A 12,520-nucleotide genomic window follows, 5' to 3' on the forward strand; every position below is an offset into this window, starting at 1 on the left:
AACTGCAACATATGTGCTATGAAAGGTTCAACATTCGATTTGGCAGGGTATTGGAGTGGTGAACACACTCTGATCCGCAATTTCAAACGTACGTCGATCACAACAAGATGGTAAGCAGAGCGCGCGGTGTTGGCATGGCGCTGCGGCACTGAAAATGACCGATATTCTTGCATGGTGATTATGGAATATTGCTGCAGGCGACAGCACAAGTTTCTGAAAACGTAATCACGCTCAAGGGTTCAACTGAGATCGTAACCGAGTTCTTTTCGTACAGCATCAATACGTACTTCCACTTTTCAACGTTTAATACACATTGTTGGCGGTGCAATGGACTAATTGTGTATATGCTGACATCTGCAGCATTTTGTATCAGCGTGGTATCTACCCTGCTGAGAGCTTCAAGCAGGTCCAGAAATATGGCTTGAACATGCTTGTTACGGATGACGACAAGCTCAATGACTTCTTCACCAAGTTCCTCCACCAGTTGTCAAGTTAGTGTGTATTCATATCTCGGGCCGTGATATGCTTGTTTTGCTAACACGGGATGTCACGGATGCGTAGACTGGTTGTTGAAGGGAGAAGTGCAGAAGCTTGTGCTGGTCATCACAGGAATTGAGACCCAGGAAGTGTTGGAACGATGGGCCTTTGAAGTCCATGCAGACAACGGTACAGGAGAAAGGTACATGTGCATCACTGTAATGCAGTTGCTGAATTTTATGCTGATGTACACGTGCCGGGTACTGTTTGTAGTGGTAATGCACCTGCTTCGAAATCAAAGAAGGAGATTATGGCTGAGATCCAGGCCATCATTCGGCAGATCACTGCCAGCGTTTCGTTCTTGCCTATTCTGGAAGAGCAGTGTGCTTTCGACCTGCTCGTATACACGGACAAGAACTCTGAAGTGCCCGCGTTGTGGGAGGAGTCAGACCCTCGCTACATCAAGGACTCAGCGGAAGTTCGCCTGCGTTCGTTCTCGACGAAGGTGCGTGGTTGTGTTTTAATCGTAAGGTTTATTCTCTGCGTTCTTCCAACTAAGCGGTGCGGCTTTTGATGTAGGTCCACAAGGTCGACGCAATGGTAGCCTACAAGAACCCTGAAGCCGACATCTAATCGCCCCACAAAAGCGCAGCTGATCCAACAATGTGCCTACTTACTGCTTCTTGTCCTTGTTTTCAAAACGCGACAGAACGATTTCAATGTCCTTGGTAAATGCCTCTTTGCTGAAGTAGCCGTCCTTGTCAAAGTAACGACCAACGTAGAGCTCTTCCTTTCGGTGCTTTCCCTTTGCGTTGGCATGATGGATGCTGATGGTGTAGTGCGATTCCGTGTAAGGGAACGTCGTCCGCACCAGAATGGTCTTACCGGGATTCGATCCCTACCAATGACATTCAAATACCGTCAGCTAACCCATCCCAGCACTATCCCAAGTGAAGCATTCCTTAGCTGCGTACCGATCGGGTCATCCGTAGGAGGATATCTTTCTCGATGAACGTGGTGTAGCCGAACAACAGCGCATGAATGAAGAAAAACCTGTTCACTCACAATAAAGAGTGCCCCTGTCATTATATTGCACAGCATCACAACAACACTGCATCGCGCTCATCAGCCCGTTCATACTCACCCAGCGACGCAGGAATAGATAAGCACGTCCTCCGGGATTGCGGGGTGCTTGTAGAAGTGGGACACGGCCGCGATGATCGTCGCCACCACCATCAGCAATAGTTTGGCATTATCCCAGCCATAGTGCAGTTTAAATTCTTCCTTTCCCTGGAAGAACTCGACGATGGTGTCGTCCAACAGGTTCTTGACGGCGTTCTGGTCTCCAGTCTCGATGTGCAGGTCTGTTCGCATCAAAGTGTTGGTTGAGATACCCGAAATTCCGACTAGCCACTACCACCAACACAAGCATCTACGCACCGTTTAGCACCATCTCGTCCTCCGAGTCCTTGCGCTCCGGCACGGTCGCGGTGCTGCTCGAGGCGCCCATGCTTCTGCCTGGTGTCTGGGCGATTTTGGTGATGTGGCACTTTTTGCGAAGTAATCCCTTCAAGAAGAATAATACCACTGTAATTCATACTGCATGTTTTGCCGAGATTGTGTAGGTATGCTGTATGCCATCTGATAGGTTAAGCATATGTCTGAATACTGAAACGCAGCCACCGGAAGCTTTGCCAAGAGACAGCAGTCCCGGCGAGGATAAGTAGTAGCAACACCGGATCCTGCGGCAGCTGGATACAATGGCTAAAGCTAAGGTATCAAGTGAGGAGCTCAAGCGCAAGATGAAGCGTCCCAAGGCGCGGCACGAGGCAGCAGCGGCGTCGCCCATCTCAACCACTGGCAACGCTACCCTCGCGTCCGCCGTGGCGCCGCCCAAGTTGCAGTCACCCAGTCCCAGTGCACGGGGTGCGTTCCCTAGCTGTATTTATCGATATCATTGCAGCAACATGGGGTGGCATTTAGTGTTCTTTACATTCTTAACCGATTGATATGCGTAGGGTCTAAACCATCGCCGGCGAGTAGATACGACAGTTCGTTAGGCCTATTGACCAAGCGGTTCGTGGAGTTGATCCAAGCTGCACCATCCAAGGATTTGGACCTGAACACAGCAGCGGAATCGCTTGGCGTTCAGGTAGGGAGATGGAAATGCATCGGTTGTGTATGCAGTTTTAGTGACTTTGGCTCTTGATGCTGCACATTGACAGAAACGGCGTATATACGATATCACGAATGTGTTGGAAGGTATTGGGCTGATAGAGAAGACATCCAAGAACAACATTCACTGGAAGTACGTGTGTCAAGTGAATGCGGTGGCTCGATGTTTTCATTGGGCTGATGGTGATGAAATACTTTGACGTTGTGCAGGGGGGCAAGCGGACCTACTGGTGCCACCGACAGCTACCAAGGCATGGACCACCTTCGACAGAGCATTTCAGACCTTAGGCAAGAGGAGCTCAAGTACGACCAGCAAATCAAGATGGTCAGTCAAAACATTCGACGTCTATACGAAGAAGAAGCGTTCGACAAAGGAAGCTTTGAGAACTTTTGCTATGTCACACACGATGACATGCGACGCCAAGAAAGTTTTGCAGACCAGAGCGTTATGGCAATTAAAGCTCCACCAGGAACAACACTTGAAGTGCCCGATCCAGATGAAGGTATGCCCGCTGGGAAACGCCGATTTCAGATCTTCCTCAAGTCTACAGGTAAAAGACTGCAAGTTTCACTACCACTTCCAGAACAACGGCGTGATTTAAAACCCGTTATTGCTGTCTCGTTAGATGGACCCGTGGATGTGTATTTAGTTCGACGAATGGATGAAAAGGAGGCTGGCGGTGCCAGCGAGGCGACGAAGGATGCTCGAGCAATTGAAACGCCTGATAGCCCAGCACCTCCTTTAGACCAGGTCAGTATATCTGAGTGCTCCGATGTGCTATCTTGCTATATCCTTACGTTTCTGTTTGCCTCTTTCCTGCAGCAGAGATCATACGACTCGGACAGCGGAATATTCAAACTTGCACCGTTAAAGGTATTGAACACTCTTATCCAGCTCATAGCTTTACAGCGCCTGCTCGGTCCGTCCAATTAATCATGTACGCGCTGTGCTTAGACCGATCCAGATTTTTGTTTCAACCTGGACGACAGCGAAGGCATCTCGGACTTTTTTGCAGACATTCCGTAAGGGAGGAATGGTGGCATCAGTAATGGCGCATCGTGTTAGCGAACTCTTCAGCCTGCCGCCAACCTCGCTAGTGACGACGGACTGGTTCCATTCGTATGGACCGACAGCAGGTCTGCTCAACTATTTATCTTGCTGGGAGTCGATCCTTTTGTTTGGTGAAAACCACGACCCCAGAAGCTGTTCTGCAACATTTTGACTCATTCGGTGTGCTGGGTGCGACAACATCAGCACGAGTGCCTGGCCAGCCATCAACGACCAGCTTAGTTGTTAGATATACTCGTTTCTGCTGGCAATCGTGCGTGCCTCTCGATGCGAATCGTGAGTTTTAATAAACATGAACCGAATCGTACCTGGTGCAACCGCTCGAGTGATTGCCCGACTTCTAGGAAGTAAAACTTGGCAAATAGGTTCGTGTTGTCGTAAGCGCAGAACTGGTTGAACACGTTCTGATAAACCAGCAACGCGTGAGAATAAATCAAACTTGGCTTGTGGAATTGAACTGACCTGAGCTGCCTCAACGGGGACGTCTTGATGCCAGTAGATGACGTCCAAATGACAAACAGGGTCTTTGATAAACGCCTGGGCGACTTCACTCTGGCTGGCGTGCAGCGACGGACTCTGTATGATAAACACTGAATTTTTGAGGCTGTAGTTGCAAGGTCATCGCAATCTTCTTGTTGAAGCCGCTTACCTTCTTCACCTGCCTATAGACTAGCAGCAAGCGGAACGACGAAGTGGCCTGGCGCTCCTGCAGGCCATTTTTACAGCAAAAATGATGTCAGCGACGAAGAAGCGGACCGAACAAACAATGCTCTACCATTTCCCTTTGGGCACCGAAGTAGCGTGCAGCTTCGGCCAGTAGTGCATCAAGGTCCACCATGGAATCACATACAGCCGAGGTAAGCAATCCAGGCACTGCTGCGACCAAAGTATCGACATCTTTCGTGAACTATTCCAACAAGCATCAGGCAATATACCTGTTGTCAGCACCATAACCCTTTGCCAGTCATAGCCAGCAAGTATTAACCTCCTGCTCGACAATGAGTCTCGATCCCTGAACTCTTGCGAGGCTGATCTGGTGCTGCAACAGACACTAACAATCATCGATCTATCTCAAACTGATGCTGTCAAGCATCGCCACTCACATTGCCCCCCATCTGCTTCTTGATTCGAACGATCTTCTGCACAGCCTCCTGCAGCGCTCTGGCATCTTCATCGTGCTCCTCGTCCACTCCACACAAACAGATCATCTACCGATATACGATGAGTGTCAATCAATCTCCTTAGCGTAGCTGCTCACGTACAAGATGTTCATCCGCGAGCATTAGTTGCCGAAGAGCTTCAGCATCGTCCAGCGTCGGAGTGACCTCCATGGCTTTGTACTACCGATTGACTGGCTTTTTATATGGCGAGATTGGGCTCAGTTGAGCTGTACTATCGAAGACTTCGCCAAGGCACAGACGAGGCCGCTGCGATGCCAGCGGCCAACGGGTCCAGCAACTTTGTTGTGCGTCAACACAAGTCCAAGCACAGCGCTGACGTGACTGCGCTCAAGCCCACGGCAGTTCGCACCACCAACACTAACAAGGCGCAGTACTATCGGCAACCTCTGGGGCGGACAGCAGTCTCCTTCGCCTCGAGGGCGGTCTCCTGCTGCAAGGACCGGTACAAATACTAATCAGAGATCTGCGAGCGTGCAGAATCAACCGAGACAAGAGCCAAGAAAAAAAAAACAAAGTCGAAGTCCCGCTCGGCACTTGGAGCGCGCTCATTCCATGCCAATTTTTCATTGTGGGGTGCCGAACAAACAGCCTGTTTTGTCCAAATGGCTGTGCGACGCTCAGGTCCTCCACCTCAAGCGAAATCGAGGTCTTTGTCGGCCACGAGGGAAGTTACGGTGGACGTACGAACGGAGCCTGTTGTGGATGATTTGGAGTCTAAAGCGGAGAGCTCGACGAAGACGGACTCGAAGCAGAAGAAACGGAGCCGGTCGACTTCAAAGTCGCGGAACAGATCGACAAGTCGTACGCGTCAGGAACAGGCTGTGGTTGCTGCGGCTATCGACAGCGAGGATGATGACAGTGAAGCAGAAGAAGAAATAGAAGAAGAGGGGGACATTCCTGCGCCAAAGGCCAGTGTTGCAGAGCTTGAAGTCGCATTGAAGAAATACCGACGCATTCGACGTGTACGTCGAAAAGTATTTGAGAAAATTGCGGAACAGTTCGAGCAGTTGGATAACGAGGTTTACGATCTGGACGCGATCTGTGAAATGTTACGGAAGCGCCGCGACAACCTATTGGGTAGGAAGGATACGTCTGATGATGCAGCTGGAGCAAGCCAAGAGCAACCAGAGCATCGGTCATGCTTGAGCAAGCGGGCACGCACCAGTGAGGCGAATGAAAGCAAAGAAGATGTAATTGTATTTCTTGGGCCAGTGGATCCTGAAGTCGTGGCCTCACGCGTAAAGCACAATCGGGTCGTGTTGACAGCGGATTCCACCCCAGCTGAATATTGGAAACGCGCGGATGCGTCACAAACGGTCGTGGACCACAACCGGAAAGCTTAGCCACCACAATATTGGCGTGAAAACACGAAATTAATGTGTATGTGGTGCGGTGCAACTTGCCGAGTGCCCACTACAGACTCGATTTCATCAAATTACCGCAACCGAACTATCCGGCATCGAATCCATGTCTTCTATCGGCAATAGTGGTGCTTGCTCGGTCCTCCGCTTTTAGGTCAAGGCGTTTGAAGCTCCCCAAATTGCCCATTCTCTTTTTTTTTTTCAGTACTTCGCAAGAATGCTCCGTGTTTAATGATTCGATGTTAGCTACTTTCACAAATGCAACAGTTTATTGTTATTCTTTAGTCCTTGCTCGACGGATCGGGCCTGTTTGCCATAGCGAGTGCCGTGTATTTCATGCCGACACCAGCAAACTTTTTCTTACGCTCCTCAGCTTCTTGTTTTCGTTGCTCCAGCTCCTGGGTGCGTTTTGCCCAGTATGCTTGCTTTTTGGCGCGATCCTCTACCATCTTGCGGAACTTCAAACCAGATTGCACCTCTTCTTCGGTCTCGTCGTCCGGATTGCTATCTTCGCATACCATTTGAAGGTGTGTCACCTGTCGATAAACAACTTCATTAGCACTTCAACGAACCAGAATGCTTCGAGCGGTCATTATCGTCGACCAAAGCCTAAACAACGCACCCAGGTATCGCGAATCTCCTCCGAGTCCGCCTCCACGTCCAGTAATGTGTCGCCCTTTTGGGAAGTAATGGTAAATCCAATCTTGCCTACATACCGTTCATAAACCGCATAGTAAGTATGCAAAATATTAAGAAAAATGTAGCCACGAACCTTGTGCCTGGATCAAGTTCACCGTGTGCAGCTCGATTTTGGTCGGGTTCTTAATCGAGTCGTGCAACTTCCACAGCAACCTAATATAAAAATGTCATAACGCCATTCCCAATGATCCTACTGCAAATGTTACGTACGTATGTCCGTCTTCATCAAGTTTCACATGGATTCTTTCTGTCCCCGTATTCATCCCCAGAATCGTCTTTTTCCGCATAAAGTAAGCACCTAACATCCCACAATCAGCATTAAACACATTCCACACCATTGCACTCAACCAGGACATGCACTTCACCTTTTTGCAGCACCAACAGCCTCTGCGCACCTTCTTGTCGTGCCTGACATTGCGCCAAACAGTTGAGCTGGTTGCCCATTATTATTCTTCGAATTGAAAATCTCAAAAAAGTATAAAGGTAACAATTGATTGTTACAATTGTTACAATTGATTTTTGACCAATGGCCAATCACGACCTAATCTGACTTCAAATAGCCAGCTGGAGCTCTAATTGAGACAAGCATTTCGGATGCCAGTCTGCAAGTCTTCGGCATGGGCGTCCAGCAGTCACGCTATAGCTCCGATTGCGCAGACTCGACGCTGAAGTCTCTGGATCTGCATCGTCGAGCTGAGACCGGCGTATTTTCCGACTCGGAGAGCGATGTCAGTGGGAGTGACAGCGATACAGATGAGGAGAATGGAGTGTGGATGGCGCTGCCCAGCGCGTTGAGCTCCACGGGTCACACATTCCGCAAGATTGAGACGAAGGTGGTGAACGAAGAGGAGCAGCTCCAATTGGTTAAGCGAAGAGCGAGGAAATTGGCACGAACAACTGCAGGCTCAGCAGAAGATCGTGCAGACCCCGTATCTCCTCGTGATTTCCACGTGATTAAAGTTATCGGAGTCGGCGGAATGGGAAGAGTATTGCTGGTTCGATATCGAAAAGATGGGAAGCTGTACGCTATGAAAGTCGTGTCTAAAAAGTCAGTAAAGGAGAAGAATATGGCGGCGAGAGTTCTGTCAGAGCGTGACGTTCTGGGTGGAACGTGTCATCACTCATTGGGTATAAGCTTGAATTTTTGTTACATGTACCAGAGTTGATACGTACATGTAGTTGTTATTGACAAACTATTCTGTTGTACACAGTTCAACTGTATTGGGCTTTTCAGACCAAGGATAACTTGTACTTTGTCATGGAGTACTGTCCTGGTGGAGAGCTGTCCACGCACCTGGAGCGAGCGACGAGGTTTACAGAAGAGGTGGGGGCATTTTATGCGGCTGAGTTACTCCTCGCAGTGCAGCAGCTGCATCAACACGGCATTCTACACCGAGATCTGAAACCGGAGAATATTCTGTTAACTGAAGACGGACATCTCAAACTCGTGGATTTCGGCATCAGCAAGTTCGGGATTACCGAAGCCACCCGCGGGGCGAAAACAATATGTGGTAGCTACGAATATCTAGGTGGGTAGTGCGTTGATTGCCGATAAGTCTGAAATGACTAACCGGCTTTGATTTTGCTGTGGTAGCTCCCGAAATACTAAAGGGGAAAGAATACGGCACAGCTGCGGATTGGTGGGCGTTTGGTGCTGTGCTGTATGAACTTCTCACTGGGTTACCGCCATGGTACAGCCAGAACGCGAAGGAAATGTGCAAGCACGTGCTGTATACACCACTTTCAATCCCAGACTTTGTGTCACCAGAAGCCGAGGATTTGATTCGAAAGCTACTCAGCCGGAATCCATATGAGAGGTTGGGCTCGTTGCATGAGGGATTGGAAATCCAGGAGCATGCATTTTTCCGTCATATCGACTGGGAGATGATCACATTCCGAGAGGTTCAACCACTCATCCAGCCGTGTCCGTCTCCTGAAACTATTGTACGTGTGGTTTGCTCTGGTATTTGGGCCCATCTAATCTGCTTGACTTTATATAGATCGATGGGAGTAATTTTCGCGACGAATTCACAAATATATCGCTAGGAAACACCAGTCCTGTGGGCGGAGGTGGATTCAGCGAATCGTTCACAGGGTTCAATTTTAAAGCATCGGTGGACCAGCAGATTGAATACGGGTACTCACGCGACGTTAGTGGTGGCAGTAACAAGGAAGGCGAATGAAAGCTTTGCAGCGGCATGTATGTTATCTTGCGATGAATGTATTGAATTGAATTGCTTATCTTCGCAACGCGTGGCAATTTTTATTTCGCGAATCGAGAACTCCAAGAGTTCTTACCCAAGGGTGGAGTAGATGTGCTGGTCGTACACCGTCTCCCACACGCAGTCACCCTCGTCTTCGACCCAGCACAAATGGGAAGTGTTCGCAATCTCATGAATAAAAAGATCTCCGCGCTTATTCAGCGACTGTAGACCAAATGTGTCAGAGGTATACTCAAGTGTATCCTTCATTTCCAGCACCGTCAAGTTGTTGAACTTCGTCTCGATCTCTTCAATAGTGTCCACGTCCGAGTAGCGACCAAAAATGGAGGTTTGCCATGGTCTAAGAATTGCATCGGCTGGCGAGGCAAAGAAGTGAGCTTGCTCTAGCTTCAGGAAGTTAGCCTTGCGCCGGTGTTGGTCGTTGATGCACTCATCATTACCGGGAAGACAAAGGTTCAGGTTGTTGTACACGGCCAGGAAGAAATTGGCAGTCGAGAAGCTACCCAACTGCGGCCAGCGGTAAGTGTTAAAAAGTGAATGTTGATACTGGACGTCCGGGTTCTCGATCGTGTGTAAAGTGACGGCTTTTTGCATCTTGCCGTAGTAATCCTTGGGCCCGTAGACGCTGAAGTTGAAAACACTCTCGGGTAAATACGCATTTAAGAGCGCACCATTGGCAATAGATTCCTCCACGTCGTCACTTGGTCCGATGAATTGACCGTTCTGAAGACCAGCCAGACTGATAAAGCGGGTGACCTTGTGGTCGTCCATCTCTTCGATCACGGCACGAGCAATAGCCCCACCGAGCGAATGGCCGATGAAGATGTAGCCGTTGTCGAAGACCGAGTTGTTCACTACCACCTCATGCACCGCCTTCAGAGCCTCTGGAACTTGGAGCAGGAGAGATTTAACCGAGCAAGTACCATCGCAGAATGAGAGCGACACCACAGTGCGCCCTCCTGCAGTCAGGTTGGCCACAAAGTTATTCCCAGCCTCGTAGGTCATGGTGGCGCCATGGAAGAAGATCACAGGCAGGCTGGAGGTAGCTGAGGCGACGCTCACAAGCACGCAGACAACAAGTACGAGAAGGATCATCGAGCGACTGGATCAGGAAAGAGTGGTTGTGTTGGGTACAAAATGAAAGGGTATTCGAAAAATCTTTGAAATTATGCGCTCAATTGCCAGTTGCAACTCGCCGTTTAGTAATGGCACGTCGCTAGCGTTTTGATCTATCTGTACGAGTGTTCTTACACAAGCGTCGGGTAAATGTATTGGTCGTACACGGTCGCCCACGAGCAACCGGTTTCTTCGTCGTCAGTCGCCCAGCAACCGTGCGAGACGTTGGCAATCTCGTGAAGGAACAGACCACCACGCTTCTCCAGAGTCTGAAGACCGAAAGTATCGGCCGTGTACTCGAGAGTGTCCTTCATGTCCACAACCGTCAGGTTGTTGTACTGGGTTTCGATCTCTTCGATCGTGTTCACCTCCGAGTAGCGACCGAAGATGCAACTCTGCCACGGCATGATAACATCATCCGCAGGCGAAGTGAAGAAGTGAGCCTCCTCCAACTTCAGGAAGTTGGCTTTGCGGCGGTGCTTGTCGTAGATGCACTGGTCGTTGCCAGGCAGGCAATGATTCACGTTGTTGTAGACCGGAAGGAAGAAGTTAGCAGTCGAAAAACTACCGAACTGAGGCCAACGGTTGACATTGAACTGCGAGTATGTGTACTGGGAGTCAGGGTTCTCAATCGAGTAGAGCACGTAGTCCTTCTGCATCTTGCCATAGTAGTCTTCTGGACCATATGCGCTGTAGTTGAACATGGTTTGAGGCACCAGCATGGTCAGGAACACGGCATTATTGGCAATGGATACCTCGACCTTGTCAGGGCCAATAAACTGACCGTTCTGGAGACCAGCCAGACTGATGAAGCGCTTGACCTTGTGGTCATCCATTTCTTCAATCACGGCACGGGCAATGGGGCCGCCCTGCGAGTGGGCAATGAAGATGTAGCCGTCATCGAAGACGGAGTTGTTGGCCACCACTGCGCGGACAGTCTCGACGGCCTTGGGTACCTGGAGCAGGAGCGACTCCGTCGAACAGGAGCCATCACAGAACGAGAGTGATACCACGGTACGGCCTTCAGCGGTCAGGTTGGCAACGAAATTGTCACCGGCCTCGTAGGTGCTGAAGACACCGTGGAAGAAGATCACAGGCAGGTCGGAAGCGGCCGAGGCGACACTAGCGAACGCACAGGACACGAGCGCGAGAAGGATGCTGCGGCAGATCATAGTGCTGACTGGCGACTGAGGGGATTCTTGGCCAAATCCGTTGTGTAGCGTTCATCAGCGCGGATTGCTGGCTATGGTCTGCGCCGAACGGTACATGAACAGCAGATGGAGAGGTGGATCCCTAGGGCACAAATATCGTCCGTCGATGCGCGAAATGCACAAGATTCGGAGATTGAAGGGGACGCGGGATTTGCAAACAAAAAAACCCGCGCGTTTCAGCGAAGGGATCAAATACGTTACATGGATTTGAAATTATCATACTGCAAAATGCCCGTCCGGCCGGCAATTGAGAGTGTCTACGCTTTCACTTTTCATGTTCACCCGCTTCCCCACCTCTCGTTACGCTACATGTAATGCGATGAACGGGAGCAAGCATTCGCAGCCAAGTTGACCATTCAGCACGTTCCACTTGCACTGCAAGTTGCAGTGCGTGAAGATAACCGCTCCAGTCTGACGTCCAGATGGGAGGTACATCGAGCATAGATGGACAGAAACAGAGCGCTCGGGCACGCGTTGAAGCGAGACTCTCGCTTGAAGCGGGTCGTTGGGAAGATATCGACGGTCAATTCGACCGCCTTTGCAGACCTTCGCGCAATGTGACTGCACGAGCGTGCTTAGCACAATCGAGGTTTGAATACTGTGCATCTGCTGCTAACGCCCTTCATTGCTTCCCCTCGGTTAGCAGTATTCTAATGTCACGCAGCTTGAAAGCATGAATATCGACATGTAGCTAACTCTGTTGAGGAATGAAGAAGCATCACTTCAACTTGGCTATTCAACTAAGTGGATACCACCGGCACCGCCGTATTTAGTGCAGCACGGCATAAAGATGGTCGTTGTATAGGGGCTCCCACTTGCAATCGCCATCGTCTCCGCGCCAGCAACTGTGAGAAACGTTAGCGACCTCGTGGAGGAAGAGGCCGCCACGCTCGTCCAACGTCTTCAGACCAAAGGTATCCGAAGTGTATTCCAAAGTCTCGTTCATGTTGACGATGGTGAGATTCATGAACTTGGTCTCGATCTCTTCGATCGTGTCCACCTCCGAGTA

The 12,520-nt window shown here is 50.0% G+C and overlaps 10 protein-coding genes across 25 annotated transcripts in view; 4 read left to right on the forward strand and 6 right to left on the reverse strand.

Annotated features, from left to right (window-relative positions):
- Positions 1-77: 77 nt before the first annotated feature.
- PPTG_00751 (hypothetical protein) lies at positions 78-1,294 on the forward strand. 3 transcript variants are annotated; one of them, XM_008892227.1, is made up of 6 exons: positions 78-110; positions 198-283; positions 361-491; positions 562-679; positions 751-982; positions 1,057-1,294. In XM_008892227.1, exons 1-6 carry the CDS (start codon positions 108-110, stop codon positions 1,108-1,110), a joined length of 624 nt encoding a protein of 207 aa, XP_008890475.1. In that variant the 5' UTR covers positions 78-107; the 3' UTR covers positions 1,111-1,294. The 3 variants fall into 3 exon arrangements, with proteins under 3 accessions (XP_008890475.1, XP_008890476.1, XP_008890477.1); XM_008892228.1 differs by having other exon boundaries at positions 78-283; XM_008892229.1 differs by having other exon boundaries at positions 78-491.
- Positions 913-2,039, reverse strand: PPTG_00752. 2 transcript variants are annotated; one of them, XM_008892230.1, is made up of 4 exons: positions 1,918-2,039; positions 1,622-1,841; positions 1,452-1,530; positions 913-1,375 (listed from the first exon to the last, which is right to left on the reverse strand). In XM_008892230.1, the coding sequence occupies exons 1-4, from the start codon at positions 1,985-1,987 to the stop codon at positions 1,151-1,153; spliced, it is 594 nt and encodes a 197-aa protein (XP_008890478.1). In that variant the 5' UTR covers positions 1,988-2,039; the 3' UTR covers positions 913-1,150. The 2 variants fall into 2 exon arrangements, with proteins under 2 accessions (XP_008890478.1, XP_008890479.1); XM_008892231.1 differs by having other exon boundaries at positions 1,622-2,039.
- An 85-nt stretch (positions 2,040-2,124) lies between these two features.
- Positions 2,125-4,173, forward strand: PPTG_00753 (hypothetical protein). 5 transcript variants are annotated; one of them, XM_008892233.1, is made up of 7 exons: positions 2,125-2,403; positions 2,496-2,629; positions 2,703-2,785; positions 2,863-3,203; positions 3,279-3,403; positions 3,476-3,526; positions 3,608-4,173. In XM_008892233.1, the coding sequence occupies exons 1-7, from the start codon at positions 2,238-2,240 to the stop codon at positions 3,677-3,679; spliced, it is 972 nt and encodes a 323-aa protein (XP_008890481.1). In that variant the 5' UTR covers positions 2,125-2,237; the 3' UTR covers positions 3,680-4,173. The 5 variants fall into 5 exon arrangements, with proteins under 5 accessions (XP_008890481.1, XP_008890482.1, XP_008890480.1 ...); XM_008892234.1 differs by having other exon boundaries at positions 3,479-3,526; XM_008892232.1 differs by having other exon boundaries at positions 2,863-3,403; positions 3,479-3,526.
- PPTG_00754 (hypothetical protein) lies at positions 3,255-5,457 on the reverse strand. 6 transcript variants are annotated; one of them, XM_008892237.1, is made up of 8 exons: positions 4,984-5,457; positions 4,825-4,929; positions 4,707-4,760; positions 4,497-4,628; positions 4,371-4,427; positions 4,184-4,297; positions 4,030-4,125; positions 3,255-3,916 (listed from the first exon to the last, which is right to left on the reverse strand). In XM_008892237.1, the coding sequence occupies exons 1-8, from the start codon at positions 5,050-5,052 to the stop codon at positions 3,800-3,802; spliced, it is 744 nt and encodes a 247-aa protein (XP_008890485.1). In that variant the 5' UTR covers positions 5,053-5,457; the 3' UTR covers positions 3,255-3,799. The 6 variants fall into 6 exon arrangements, with proteins under 6 accessions (XP_008890485.1, XP_008890489.1, XP_008890490.1 ...); XM_008892241.1 differs by having other exon boundaries at positions 4,184-4,311; XM_008892242.1 differs by having other exon boundaries at positions 3,255-4,125.
- Positions 5,046-6,547, forward strand: PPTG_00755 (hypothetical protein). The gene has a single exon (XM_008892243.1). It carries the CDS (start codon positions 5,505-5,507, stop codon positions 6,243-6,245), a length of 741 nt encoding a protein of 246 aa, XP_008890491.1. The 5' UTR covers positions 5,046-5,504; the 3' UTR covers positions 6,246-6,547.
- On the reverse strand, positions 6,462-7,468 carry PPTG_00756 (hypothetical protein). Of its 3 annotated transcripts, none has more exons than XM_008892245.1 (5): positions 7,358-7,468; positions 7,173-7,237; positions 7,036-7,115; positions 6,886-6,971; positions 6,462-6,799 (listed from the first exon to the last, which is right to left on the reverse strand). In XM_008892245.1, the coding sequence occupies exons 2-5, from the start codon at positions 7,223-7,225 to the stop codon at positions 6,545-6,547; spliced, it is 474 nt and encodes a 157-aa protein (XP_008890493.1). In that variant the 5' UTR covers positions 7,226-7,237; positions 7,358-7,468; the 3' UTR covers positions 6,462-6,544. The 3 variants fall into 3 exon arrangements, with proteins under 3 accessions (XP_008890493.1, XP_008890492.1, XP_008890494.1); XM_008892244.1 differs by having other exon boundaries at positions 7,173-7,260; positions 7,328-7,468; XM_008892246.1 differs by having other exon boundaries at positions 7,173-7,468.
- A 29-nt stretch (positions 7,469-7,497) lies between these two features.
- Positions 7,498-10,560, forward strand: PPTG_00757. Of its 2 annotated transcripts, XM_008892247.1 has the most exons (4): positions 7,498-8,090; positions 8,174-8,491; positions 8,557-8,906; positions 8,963-10,560. In XM_008892247.1, the coding sequence occupies exons 1-4, from the start codon at positions 7,580-7,582 to the stop codon at positions 9,143-9,145; spliced, it is 1,362 nt and encodes a 453-aa protein (XP_008890495.1). In that variant the 5' UTR covers positions 7,498-7,579; the 3' UTR covers positions 9,146-10,560. The 2 variants fall into 2 exon arrangements, with proteins under 2 accessions (XP_008890495.1, XP_008890496.1); XM_008892248.1 differs by having other exon boundaries at positions 8,557-10,560.
- PPTG_00758 (hypothetical protein) lies at positions 9,126-10,321 on the reverse strand. Its single transcript, XM_008892249.1, has one exon. The coding sequence runs from the start codon at positions 10,277-10,279 to the stop codon at positions 9,257-9,259; it is 1,023 nt and encodes a 340-aa protein (XP_008890497.1). The 5' UTR covers positions 10,280-10,321; the 3' UTR covers positions 9,126-9,256.
- PPTG_00759 (hypothetical protein) lies at positions 10,325-11,633 on the reverse strand. The gene has a single exon (XM_008892250.1). The coding sequence runs from the start codon at positions 11,470-11,472 to the stop codon at positions 10,432-10,434; it is 1,041 nt and encodes a 346-aa protein (XP_008890498.1). The 5' UTR covers positions 11,473-11,633; the 3' UTR covers positions 10,325-10,431.
- Positions 11,634-12,280: 647 nt separating this feature from the next.
- Positions 12,281-12,520, reverse strand: part of PPTG_00760 (hypothetical protein) — a gene marked incomplete at both ends in the record, with an annotated part of 1,076 nt that continues 836 nt past the window's right edge. The window contains one exon of the mRNA XM_008892251.1: positions 12,281-12,511. Within this exon, the coding sequence (XP_008890499.1) occupies positions 12,281-12,511 (231 nt within the window). The remainder of the gene's footprint in view (positions 12,512-12,520) is intronic.

This window comes from Phytophthora parasitica (genome assembly GCF_000247585.1).
Source record: "Phytophthora parasitica INRA-310 unplaced genomic scaffold supercont2.1, whole genome shotgun sequence".
NCBI lineage: Eukaryota > Oomycota > Peronosporomycetes > Peronosporales > Peronosporaceae > Phytophthora > Phytophthora nicotianae.

Coding starts and splice junctions, on each gene's coding strand:
- PPTG_00752 (XM_008892230.1), bottom strand. CDS start 1,987: ATGGGCGCCTCGAGCAGCACCGCGACCGTGCCGGAGCGCAAGGACTCG. Junction 1,531..1,621: donor ATCTATTCCTGCGTCGCTGG/GTGAGTATGAAC, acceptor GTGAGTGAACAG/GTTTTTCTTCATTCATGCGC. Junction 1,376..1,451: donor TCCTACGGATGACCCGATCG/GTACGCAGCTAA, acceptor TGTCATTGGTAG/GGATCGAATCCCGGTAAGAC.
- PPTG_00754 (XM_008892237.1), bottom strand. CDS start 5,052: ATGGAGGTCACTCCGACGCTGGACGATGCTGAAGCTCTTCGGCAACTA. Junction 4,298..4,370: donor TCTATAGGCAGGTGAAGAAG/GTAAGCGGCTTC, acceptor TTTATCATACAG/AGTCCGTCGCTGCACGCCAG. Junction 4,126..4,183: donor TCCCCGTTGAGGCAGCTCAG/GTCAGTTCAATT, acceptor CTGGTTTATCAG/AACGTGTTCAACCAGTTCTG.
- PPTG_00755 (XM_008892243.1), top strand. CDS start 5,505: ATGGCTGTGCGACGCTCAGGTCCTCCACCTCAAGCGAAATCGAGGTCT.
- PPTG_00756 (XM_008892244.1), bottom strand. CDS start 7,406: ATGGGCAACCAGCTCAACTGTTTGGCGCAATGTCAGGCACGACAAGAA. Junction 7,116..7,172: donor CTTGATGAAGACGGACATAC/GTACGTAACATT, acceptor TTTTTATATTAG/GTTGCTGTGGAAGTTGCACG. Junction 6,800..6,885: donor AGGAGATTCGCGATACCTGG/GTGCGTTGTTTA, acceptor GTTTATCGACAG/GTGACACACCTTCAAATGGT.
- PPTG_00759 (XM_008892250.1), bottom strand. CDS start 11,472: ATGATCTGCCGCAGCATCCTTCTCGCGCTCGTGTCCTGTGCGTTCGCT.
- PPTG_00753 (XM_008892232.1), top strand. CDS start 2,238: ATGGCTAAAGCTAAGGTATCAAGTGAGGAGCTCAAGCGCAAGATGAAG. Junction 3,404..3,478: donor CAGCACCTCCTTTAGACCAG/GTCAGTATATCT, acceptor TTCCTGCAGCAG/AGATCATACGACTCGGACAG. Junction 3,527..3,607: donor TCAAACTTGCACCGTTAAAG/GTATTGAACACT, acceptor CGCTGTGCTTAG/ACCGATCCAGATTTTTGTTT.
- PPTG_00751 (XM_008892227.1), top strand. Junction 492..561: donor GTTCCTCCACCAGTTGTCAA/GTTAGTGTGTAT, acceptor ACGGATGCGTAG/ACTGGTTGTTGAAGGGAGAA. Junction 983..1,056: donor TGCGTTCGTTCTCGACGAAG/GTGCGTGGTTGT, acceptor CTTTTGATGTAG/GTCCACAAGGTCGACGCAAT.
- PPTG_00757 (XM_008892247.1), top strand. CDS start 7,580: ATGGGCGTCCAGCAGTCACGCTATAGCTCCGATTGCGCAGACTCGACG. Junction 8,091..8,173: donor AACGTGTCATCACTCATTGG/GTATAAGCTTGA, acceptor TGTTGTACACAG/TTCAACTGTATTGGGCTTTT. Junction 8,492..8,556: donor TGGTAGCTACGAATATCTAG/GTGGGTAGTGCG, acceptor TTGCTGTGGTAG/CTCCCGAAATACTAAAGGGG.
- PPTG_00758 (XM_008892249.1), bottom strand. CDS start 10,279: ATGATCCTTCTCGTACTTGTTGTCTGCGTGCTTGTGAGCGTCGCCTCA.